General features: G+C 34.7%; 1 protein-coding gene across 1 annotated transcript; it reads right to left on the reverse strand.

Moving 5' to 3' along the window:
- Positions 1-52: 52 nt before the first annotated feature.
- On the reverse strand, positions 53-10,240 carry LOC131162190 (uncharacterized). The gene is made up of 11 exons (XM_058118393.1): positions 9,898-10,240; positions 9,267-9,324; positions 9,085-9,195; positions 8,697-8,834; positions 8,507-8,576; positions 8,355-8,410; positions 7,916-8,041; positions 2,023-2,162; positions 1,066-1,138; positions 906-980; positions 53-507 (listed from the first exon to the last, which is right to left on the reverse strand). The coding sequence occupies exons 1-11, from the start codon at positions 10,038-10,040 to the stop codon at positions 190-192; spliced, it is 1,308 nt and encodes a 435-aa protein (XP_057974376.1). The 5' UTR covers positions 10,041-10,240; the 3' UTR covers positions 53-189.
- Between the last annotated feature and the right edge of the window lie 840 nt (positions 10,241-11,080).

Consider the following 11,080-nt stretch of genomic DNA (forward strand, 5'->3'; position numbering starts at 1 on the left):
TAAGTCCTCTCCAAACATAGGGTATTATTAGAAAACGATTAGGAAACTGCCCTGCAAACAACTTGACCATGATCTGTAAAAGCCAAAATTGTGGATATTTATACAAATCAAGAATTCAATTTCTCTCCCTTTGTCTTTCTCTCGTTTTCTCGCTAAGCAAACAATCAGGACAGGGCCAGGAAAAATCTGTCAAGGGGACATAGCAGAAACAATTGGTCTACTATTCTTGCTCTTTGAAATTCTAGAGCAGAACATAAACATCAACAACACTGAAGATAACAAAAAGAGCCTAAAATATGTCCTTATCTCCTGCATTCCAAGGTCAAGCACCTCTGTCTTCTTCCCATATCTACTGCTTCTCTCTATCAAGTAACCATCGAGGTACTCATTTATAGATATCAAATTGTCTGAATTGGATGCAACAGCCTTCCTATTGTTTTCATCAAGCAGGCGTGGCATCATCTTGAAGATTGTGAAAAAAGCAGCAGACCAATCATTGAGAACACCCTGAAACCCAAAAGGAAAACATGATTATAGAGTCATCCCATAGTAGTTGCTAAAGACCAAGCAACTTTCCATTATATTTTGATCTCAACTACTGTTAAAATGAAAGTTCATTCCAATATGACAGTGAAGCAAGAAAAAATAAAGGTTAATGACATGTAAATGAAAAATCTGATAAATGGTTTACTGCATATTTTGTTTTCTTTTTCAATCTCCTTGATAACCAAAGAAAATAAAAAAATGATCTCTTCATATTTCCCTCTCCCTTTGCATTTTCCAATTAAGTTCCTAATTGAGCCAAAAGTAATCATGCTGTATGAAATCCGCAAATATGTGATTAAACAGAATGAAGTGAAAATAAGAAAAAAATGGCACTCATTTGGCAAAAATATATTACATACATTGAAGGTGGTTAGGTCGATGGGATTGAACATTTTGAAGCAGTCTTTTGCTGAGGCTGCTCCATCTCCATAGATCTGCCAGACAACATAAAAAGTGACGAACTAAATGTGTAAAGCCTGGAGTAAGCCATGATTGGAAAAGAGGGTACATTTCACAAACCTCAAAAGTAAAAGCCATAGGCACCCTCGCAACCTCATACATGAAATCTGTCGCTGTCCCATGTGCCAAATACCTAAATTTATACACATTTGAAAAAAAAAATCAAATAATTAATAAACATGTTTTAAAAAGAAATGACATATACTTCCAAAAAAATGTTAAGCTTATAATTGCTCCAAACTAAATAATAATACTAATTATTATTACTACTATTATTATTATCATAAAAATATAACATTAATAGTAATTATGATAATAAAAATCAAATGGAACTCATGACCCAAGGTTGGGCTAAGTCCCAACATCAAGAAAATTGCTTAGGCTTGTATTATAGGTAGCTATCCATACACGAATTTTAAAGTTCAATACAAAATTTACTATATAACATATCATGTTTTGCCCAATAAATTACATTGGAATTGATGCTAGAGACATTTAAAAAAGTAATTAAATTATAAAAACATATAAAAAATGAAAGAAATAATTAATAATTTAAAATAAATGATGATATATTAGACATGCTCATGTATCCAAATACTAGAACACATAAAAGAGATTCCCCCAATTTGGTATCTGTTTTTTGTTTCCTAAAATACCATTGCATAAATTTTGGTGGAACAGTAAAACCAATGCAGTGTAAAAAAAAATTTAAAGTAACCTTAAGTACTTATAACTAACTCATAATTGACCCATAACTACGATACTTTCTTTGGTGTTTATTTTTCAACATCCTAAAATATTTGCATAATAATTCTAAATTTCAATAAAAAATTTTCAATTACTTTATTATATTTTGTTCAACTAAAAAATAAGTCAGAGATATAGAAATTTTTTTAACTAAATTACAAAAAGAAATAAAGCAAAAAAGCAAAGAATTAATTAATTATGCAGAAAATATATAAAGACATATTACACAATTATCAAGTGTGTCCAATGACTAATTAAAGTGATACAAACCCGACAGAGCCCCCTCCAGACCCAACCATGCAACGTCTATGGAAGTGATGTTTGTTGAGTTCTTCAAGCAACAACCTCATTCGAAGGGAATGCAATCCATCTGGTGTTTTGTTTCTATGGTCATATGGCATGAATAGAGCCTGAAAATGGGGAAAAAATCATTGTAAGTCGAATTTGATACAGAAAAATGCATATAACTGGAATATGAAAGATCAGATATGAAATGAAAATAAATCCATTATAAATATATCTTCATCCATAGAGAAAATTAGTATGGCTAATAGAAACACAAGTAACTAGAATACCAATATTAGTTATTTCTTTAATCAGGAAAAGCACTAATAGTATGGTAAGTGCTGTTCTACAATGTAAATAGGATGTTGGCTTTCCCCATCTCAAGCCTATATCCAGATCAGTCAATAGTCCACAACGACCCATCAAAGTTTTCCAAAGGCAAATGCATGATCAGGGCAGTTAATCTATAAGCCATCTATCAAGGATTGTGTCGAGAAACACTTACAAGGAATGGTTCCTCCATGTAGGATTTGGAATCCACCAATCACAAGTTGTTATATTAATATTTGAGCCCACTAAAATGTTGTGGGAACCACACCAACGCCTCTCGCTTGTATGAGCCCAGGTGTTAACTTAGGATCCTACAATTGGTAGGGTTCTAAATACAATGTGGAGGAAACATTCCTCCTTTAATTAATTTTTCAATTGTGTATAGCCTCAATCTTCTATGGTTTGATTTTAAATAGCAGTAGTGTAGCGTATATTGTAGCACAAAGTGGGAATAGTGGATATTCCATTAGTAGACTTGCATTTTTAACCCCAGGCTAACATTGTGATGTAGGATGGAAAGTGGGTAATTGGATGGATCATTTTCATCCAATTTGAAGACCAATTACGAAGAATATGGCCAAAGGGTTGTGGGGTCCTAAAACCAAATACATTTAGTTATTAGTAGTTATTATGTGCGTTTAGTTTAATTTGTAGCAAGGCTTAAGCATATTTGGGGTTTATTTGTGATTTTCTTTTAATTTAAGCTTTCTTACAAGTAAGGTGTGAAAGCCACACGAGTCAATTTTTTGTGAATTTTAATTAGGAATTTTCTTGTTTTCTTCCATCTTCTTCCTTCTACTTAATCCCTTCTCTCCTCCCTTTATCTCCCTAGTAACCCTAGTTTCTCTCTTCCCCTGTAAACCCCTTGATGTTCTGAATCATTTGGTATTAGAACCCAATCACAATCTCCATTCTTCCATGTTTAATCCTCCATTTTCCCCTCTTAATCATTCTTCTTCTGCCACTCGTTTCTATTTATTCCAGCTCTCTTCCTTCTGCTGCAATCAAATTTTTGCAGAACCCTTGAACCAACTTCTCTTCTGCATCTTAGAACTTCTTCCTTCCCACTCTTTATCCTTCCCACTTCCTCTTTGAGCCTACATTTGCTCTGTTCATTGCTAGAAACTAACAAAAAATTACAGATGCAGCTTCCTCAGTTTTGAACCCCACTTTCTAAGAAGCACCACCACTATCATTGGAGAAAATCCAGCCATCACTCCTTTTGACTGTCCCATTTTCTGGACTTCTCCTCACACTGCCACAGGAATCACCAGCCCCCTGATCTACCACCAACCAAAAGACCACCGCCTGAGGAGCCTCACCAGTGGCTCACACACCTCACATGCCGGGGATGCAAGTAAGAAAATTCCCCTCTTCTGCTACTTCCAGAACTGCAAGACATGAATTCTAGCTACAATATTTTGATAGCGCGATCTTTTGAAGCTGTGTAGCAGAAAATTGATTGTTAATGCACGACAAATATTTTAGAGGGCCCATCAGTACTGCCAGCATTAAAAATCAGGCTCTATTTCTGCTTCTGTGAATTGCTTACGAGAATTTGTTTAATTTCTGCAAGATACTCCAAAATAAAGGTGAATTTGAAAACAGTTCTTGAAAATTTGGAAATTAAGTTTGAGGAAATTGCATGAAAATGTTGAGACTATTGGAAAGTTGTGTTAAGGGTCTTTGGTGATATACAGTTGTGGTATATTTAAAAAAAATGGTTACTAATATAGAGTTGTCAAACTGGAGTTTTTGTCTGTTGGGGCACAGAATACGGAGAATGTTACTTTGAATAGGCTAACAACTGAAAGTTGCAGCCAGGCTAACAGGTCAATTGATTTTCCCACCAAACAAGAAAGTGGCACACCTACTGGTGTTCCCCACACTCCTGAGTTATATGAAGACCAAAATGATCATTTGAAGGGGAATTAAATAGGGAGTTCAGACTAATGGTGATGATCCTCTGATGAATTTGATGATTGGGTGTATTCCTCCAAGCAGTGGTGGACCCAGAAATTTTCTTCAGCGAGAGCAAAAAAAATATATAAATAATATTAAAATAAAAATATTTTTATATTTCCAACTCAAGTAATTAAAATGCAAATAAATCATGTGTAACACAATTAATAGCTGTTTCAAATAACATTTATTTAAACCGAAAAAGTTAAAAGAAATACTTCCTAGTTTTCACTATAATTAATTTGTGCTATTTTGTTTGTTTTACACAAAAGTCCTAGGTCTTTCAAGTTCATTGCCTTAAAGAGTTGGGGGCATGTTAGGGATAAACCTTTTTGATAAGAAGTCTTTTTCATTTCTAAAATTTCAGTGGGGGCAGAACTACATGTGGGTCTGCCACTGCCTCCAAGGATTATTTTTTATGGGATGACATGAATAGGCTTGAAAGTTGTATTTGGCTGAATGAAAACGAAGGGTGCTGCCTGCATTTGGTGGATTAAACACTTAAGATCTTCAAAAGGAGCTAATTTGGTGAGATAAGAACATGATAAGATGAAATGAGCCATACGAGCAACTTGGACATTCCAACTACCAGCACTGTGTTAATCTGCAACTTTTGACTTGAAAAAGGAAGACAAGATAATGGAAAATTACACTAATAGGTTCTATTATTTGGCTACTTGTGCTGATATAGTGTTGAAAACATCTATTGTCTCCAACCTCGCTGCATGTTGTTCCCATTGCAATTCAGGATGCTGTGCAGGTTTCCATTTAGATAGAGGATGAACTACAAGTAGCCAAATGATAGAACCTAACGCTACATCAACAATGGGAAGGGCACTCGGTTGTGGATTCTTCATTCTTCAAGGGATTTTCTTAAGTCATTCTTTGATCATTGATTTAGGTAAACACAGCATTTGAGATTTATGGTAGTATTTGGAAGGCCAAAGTCCCCTTGAAGATTAAAACTTTTATTTGGCTGGTTGTCTTAAAAGAGTTAACTCCAGCAAACTCTTGTAGAGTAGGAGGCCCTCTAAGGCTTATCTGTGGATGTGTGATCCTCTTTGTTTTGATTGTTCAAAATATGTTTCTCATCTCTCTTTTGCACAAACCTTTTCATGGTGGGTATATCCTCATTCCATGGAGGATTTTCTGGCTACTTCCTTTATGGGGTTGGTAGGAGTGGAGATGGTTCGGACTTGCGGAAGTTTGGGATTTTTGCTCCTTGGTAGGATATTTAAGTGGAGAGGAGTGCACATGTCTTTACAGGGAAAAAAAAAAGTATTGGACATTGCTTTGGGATAGGATCATTATTTGGCTTCGCTATGGCCTTTAAGGGAGTGTTTTTCAGATTTACAGCGTGATTGGAAGGCTGTGTTATTTTTATTGTAATTTTTCCTTTTTTGTTCTTTTTCTTTATTAGGAGGAATTGTTCTGCTATTTTCTGTGTGTTTGCTTTCTTCTTTAATGATATTTCTTCTTCTTCAATTAAAATAATAATTGCTCAGGTGAAAAATACCAACTTGAAAGTCCATGATGCGCTTGCTTACCTTCAAGATTGGTTGTATTAGAGAGGCTGTGCACTATGATATCCTTCCTCTCAAGATTTGCCATATTCATTCTTTTATGATCCCATGGTTGTTTGATAGGAGGGTTAAGCATGATGCTTGTCAAAAATTCATATACCTTCTTCATATACTATCTTTGTTCTTTCTCATGAAGTGAGAGACTCCTTTCCCTTGACTTCTGCCCCCAACTTCTCTCTTCCCTCAACAAAGCACCTAAAGATCATTATTAAGGCAAACTCTTTTCTGTCTATTTTCCTCCCCAAAAGGCAACATTCCTCCAATATATCCAAATTATTTATCTCCTCCAAAATATTGATTTTCCGTTCTTAATATCCCCAAACACTTCTTTATTCCATCTCTTAAGCTCACATTTTGACAAAATTCAGTTTCTTCATAATCTTAAAACCCTCCCACCCCTGAACAAAACACTCATTCCACCAAGTTTCAATATTATCACAAAAAGAAGGGTGCAAAAAGCTGCATATTCTCAAACCTAAAACGTGTCAGCCCCCATAAATAGGATTTGAATCCAAAAGTATTGGGCAATGATCAGAGGTAGGTCTAACTAACATCTCTTGCACAATATTCGAAAAAAATCTTCCCAAGCATCACTAAAAGGAAAACTAGCAATACGAGTTAATGCTCGTCTGTCCCCACTAATCATCTAGGTAAAACTACCATTATTCAAAGGGACATCTCTCAAATGACTATTCCTAGTGAAAGAGTCAAAAAATCTCATACTACCCGTCACCCTTAATCCCCCTAACTCCTCTCTAGAAGTTCTAATAACACTCGAATCCCCCCTACCACTCAACAAGGATTGCAAAGCCCATACAAGCTAGCCAGACCTTAAAAAAAAAAAAAAAAACCCAAAAAAACCATTCCTCTGGGATTGTATTGTAGGGCCATAAGAAGTAAACCACCAATCCCCAACCCCCTTGATCTCAAGTAGTATAAACAAAGAAGAAACCTAAAACACAATCCTTACATGACACAGCTCTAGTATCCTAAGCCACAATCTACCCCCCTTGAAGCCCCCAGAAGGGAAAAGACATCTAATCCTTAAAATTTGGATCCCAAATAGTCCTAAAAAAAATAATCAATCTCACCTAGTTTGGACTCTAGGGTTCACTTTATTCACTAGGTCTCTACCAAGTCTTCTCTTTTCTAACCCCCCTAGACCTCTAACATTGGCTAGGCTTATGCTTACTTGGGGTTCATTTGAAATTTCATGTATTTTAGGGATTTTTCAATTATCTTGTAATTTAGGCTTTCTTATAAATAGGGTGAGAAATTCATGTAACGCTTTGTTCTCTCTCCCTACTTTCTCATCCCCTTGTAAAACCCTTATCATTGTTCTGTAAGGGAAGTAAATTTGTATTTGTTATAGAATCCTATTTTTTGGCAAGAGAAGGGTAAATACAACAAGCCCAAAAATCCAACACTTGTTCATCACTAACTACAACTCGTATCAGCTTAACTTCCTAGCTAGTTATTGAGAAGACCTGTCTTGTATCTTCACCAATAAGCCAAACTCAGAGTTTACTAGAGTAACATAGCAAACAGCTAGAACCAACACAATTAAAACACCACCAAAAGGGAATTCCCTATTCATGCATCTCAGGTTTTCAAAATAGATTAGGGAAAAAAAATCATCTACATTGCCTTTTGTTTAGCAAAAATTCTACTTTTTATTTCAACAAAGTTTAAAATTCCTAATTGTGTATTTTTGGACCCACATTTTTCAGCTTGTGAGATTCTTAGCGAAACATCTTGTTTGCAAAGTTCCTTCTGCTGAAACCTCACCCATCTAGGTAAGTGAGCCCAAAATGAAAAAGAAGAAAACATTGATGAGCCAAGTCATAGCTTGGGCTCATTTTATGGAAACCAAAAGTCATTGGTTAATTGTGCAACTTGGCTATAGATGCTGGGATGTGTGATAAGGCAATCAAAAAGAGATAATAATAAAAGCATGCACTTGGTAAAAAAAATGACTGAGTAATTAAAATCAGAATGATTACCTCCATTCCGGAGTGCACATTAATCCAAACATGTGGTTCAAATGATTTGCAGATTTTCCGCATTATTTGACTCTCAGGCTCGCTAAAAGGGGCAGTTCCTGGATTTTCTTCGTATGGATCATAATCCTATAATTAGAGAAACGAAGGGGAAAAGTGAAGAAAATGTATGAAAATCTGGCCACAAAATAGTGTAACATTAAATTAGAAATGAAGAAAAAAAATAGAAAGGAATTTCATAATTGAACTAATGCTTCATCTAGGAAAACTTCAATATTAAGGATAAGATATCATCCAGGGCACACCATGAATCAATATTAACAGGGGCCAGTACACTAGTCCATCAAATTTAAAGAAACAATTTCATAATGCCAGAAAAGTTAGAGATGCAAGAAAAAGAGCCAAGAAAAGCTATGTCCCAAACAGGATAGGCACAGTGAACCTTTTCCTTTTTGCCCCAATCTACACTCCAGTTTCGGTTGAGATCAACTCCTCTACCTGCCATATTTCAAAGATCAAGAACATAAGCATTTCAACATCTTTCCAAGCAGTTAAATGTATTATACTCTAAAGTCATTAAATAAATTGAATAACCATTTCTCCTCTCACAAAGGTCTCCTGCTTCAACAAGTTTCCGCCCATTCAAATTTTCCATCGGCACCACCTGATAAACAATGAGACAGTGTCATTACAAGAATAATGAATAAATAGCTTATTCGATTCCCAAAATGTAGAATGTAAAAATCATACGGGAGTAAATAAAAAGAATAAAATAAAATGTTGCCTTTATGACAAGCTTCTCAAGGGTCTTGTTTAGGGAAATAGGATCCATGTTGGGCAGGAACTGCTCTTCACTTAAGATGGAAAGTATCCGCAATGCAAGTTCAGATGTGATGAGCTCTCTTCCATGCTGACCAAAACTCTGGAAGACAAGGAATCATCTGTCAAAAACACAAGCAATTACCAATCTGAGATATACTATGTGGTTCATCTATGCTAGAAAATAATTATCCTAACTTTCAAATTCTAGAAAAGTAAATTTTAAAGATTCCTTTTTTTTTCCTAATGAATAAAAACAAGAGCCTAACAGAAAACCAGAGTCTACAAAGCTAAGAATCATGTTGAGCTGCACCAAATTTAACTCAACATGCACAAATACCCAGATAACTTACAAGAAGTGCTCGAAACTTTGACCTGTCATCAATGTCTCTCCTACCCCGGCAATAAGTAACTACTGTGATCTCAGCACGGTAGCCTTTATTTCCAGTTCTAATTGTCTCTATCTGCTCATAATAATATTAATCAGTAGATTCAAAGATTACGACCAACAAAACGAGAAGTACACAGAACTTACACTAAGCTTGTCCGGGTGACGGTGGACCAAATCCTTTACATGTTTCATCAAGTCATCACTGCAAATCCCACATACCCAACAAACAGAACGAAAAAAAAATGTCGATAAGCTAAACAACAAAACAATGCAATGATTCCAGCTACCCAACCACTTTTTGATTGCAGATAAAGTGAGAAACCCAAATAATGAAATTGATAAGATTTAGAACTAAAGTTTATTTTCTTCTCTTTCCCTGCATTTTCTAGGAAGCCAAACAGTTGATAAAGGTTTTGAAAAAAAAAAAAAAAACCAAAGTATAAGCTTTCTTTTCTTTCCTTTCCTTTTCTGTTCTTTAAAGCCCAGATAAAATTACGCCAAATTGCTACAAGAAAGTCGACTTTCATGTCAACTGGGCGGGGGGGGGGGGGGGGGGGGGATTCAAACAAAGCTCAGGGGTCAGGAACCCTCAAATGGGAATCTGTAAATTCAATTCAAAACACCAAAATAATTTGTAGAAAGGACGATAATAAATGAGATTTGCAATTAATAACTCCTCATTAAGAACCCACATGGCCGCTTGAATTAAAGGAGACTAATTACAAGCTCAACCTCACAAATCAAGAAAATGCAATAGAAACAATCAAATTCGAACCTGAGGTGGTAGAGATCCCGGTTGATGGGCGTGAGAGAGGGCCGCGTGCGATTAGATTTGCCATGAACCAGCGAGAAATTTTGTAAGGAAACGAAGAAGAGGAGCGAGAAAGAGGAGAGACAGAGGAGGAGACGACGACCCATCTGGATCTGTAGAAGAAAGAATGATTGTTTTCTTCTTTTCCGTTCATTTCTTCATCTCAGGTTGCAGCCAAAAAAAAAAAATAACGATTCGAAAGGCAAATGTTGAAGAAATCGAAATACAGACTTTATTAGACACAGAGTTGTCAGTATCTCGACTTTTCCACGCTCAACGGTTTAGCAGTCACCAGATGCCAGTCTTTTGTTTTTTGTTTTTCCTCTTATTTTTGTTTTTGTTTTTTGTCAAATCCCAAAACTTTCTCAATCATTGGTATTTCAATTTGCTCAATTATTGAAAATCATCTGCTTAAGTTTTTCTTCCATTTTTTTTTCCCCTTTTCCAACTTAACAATTATCTCTATTCAAGAGAAATCTCAATTAATTAAGTGAACAATATAACATACAATTTTTTTTTTAAAAAAAGGATAAAATAATTAATTTTTCAAAAAATTTGACAAAAAGACACTACCTCCTCGTTTGAATTTAATAAAAAGACATTAATTTTCTTTGAGAAAATTTCAGGACCTTCTTTAAGATTTTAAAAATTTTAAAGATTTCTCTTAAAGTTTTTTAAAAGAACACAAACCTTTCCTCAAAAGATATATATATATATATATATATATTTTAAAAAAAATATAAGGTGAGATTTGTATTTTTTTGCGCAAATCTAGGAGAGAGTCGGTAACATTTTTAAGATTTTAAAATTAATGAAAATTTTAAAATTTTAGGAAAAATTTCTAACTTTTTATTAAATTTTAGAAGAGGTGAGCGTTCTTTTATCCAAATTATTAAATAAACATTAGTCTCTTTAGATTTGAGGTCAATTTTTTTTTTTGTTTGATAGATGCAATTCATTAATACATTGACACGTAGATACTGTTATTATTCAATCAACAAGTTAGGGCTTCAATTGTGATCAACCAAATTCATTTTAATGTTTAGTTTATTAAATAAGTAAAATTTTAGTGTTTTCTAGTTCTTATAACACTTGGATCAAAAATTGAAAAAGCCACTTTTATTTAATTTTCAATATTTTCATATAA

This window comes from Malania oleifera, chromosome 8 (assembly GCF_029873635.1).
Source record: "Malania oleifera isolate guangnan ecotype guangnan chromosome 8, ASM2987363v1, whole genome shotgun sequence".
Lineage (NCBI taxonomy): Eukaryota > Viridiplantae > Streptophyta > Magnoliopsida > Santalales > Ximeniaceae > Malania > Malania oleifera.

Excerpts from the sequence above, each read along its gene's own strand:
- LOC131162190 (XM_058118393.1), bottom strand. The coding sequence starts at position 10,040 with ATGGGTCGTCGTCTCCTCCTCTGTCTCTCCTCTTTCTCGCTCCTCTTC. Across the intron at positions 8,577-8,696 it reads TTGAGAAGCTTGTCATAAAG|GTGGTGCCGATGGAAAATTT; the intron begins GCAACATTTTAT and ends ATTGTTTATCAG. Across the intron at positions 981-1,065 it reads CTATGGCTTTTACTTTTGAG|ATCTATGGAGATGGAGCAGC; the intron begins GTTTGTGAAATG and ends GTTGTCTGGCAG.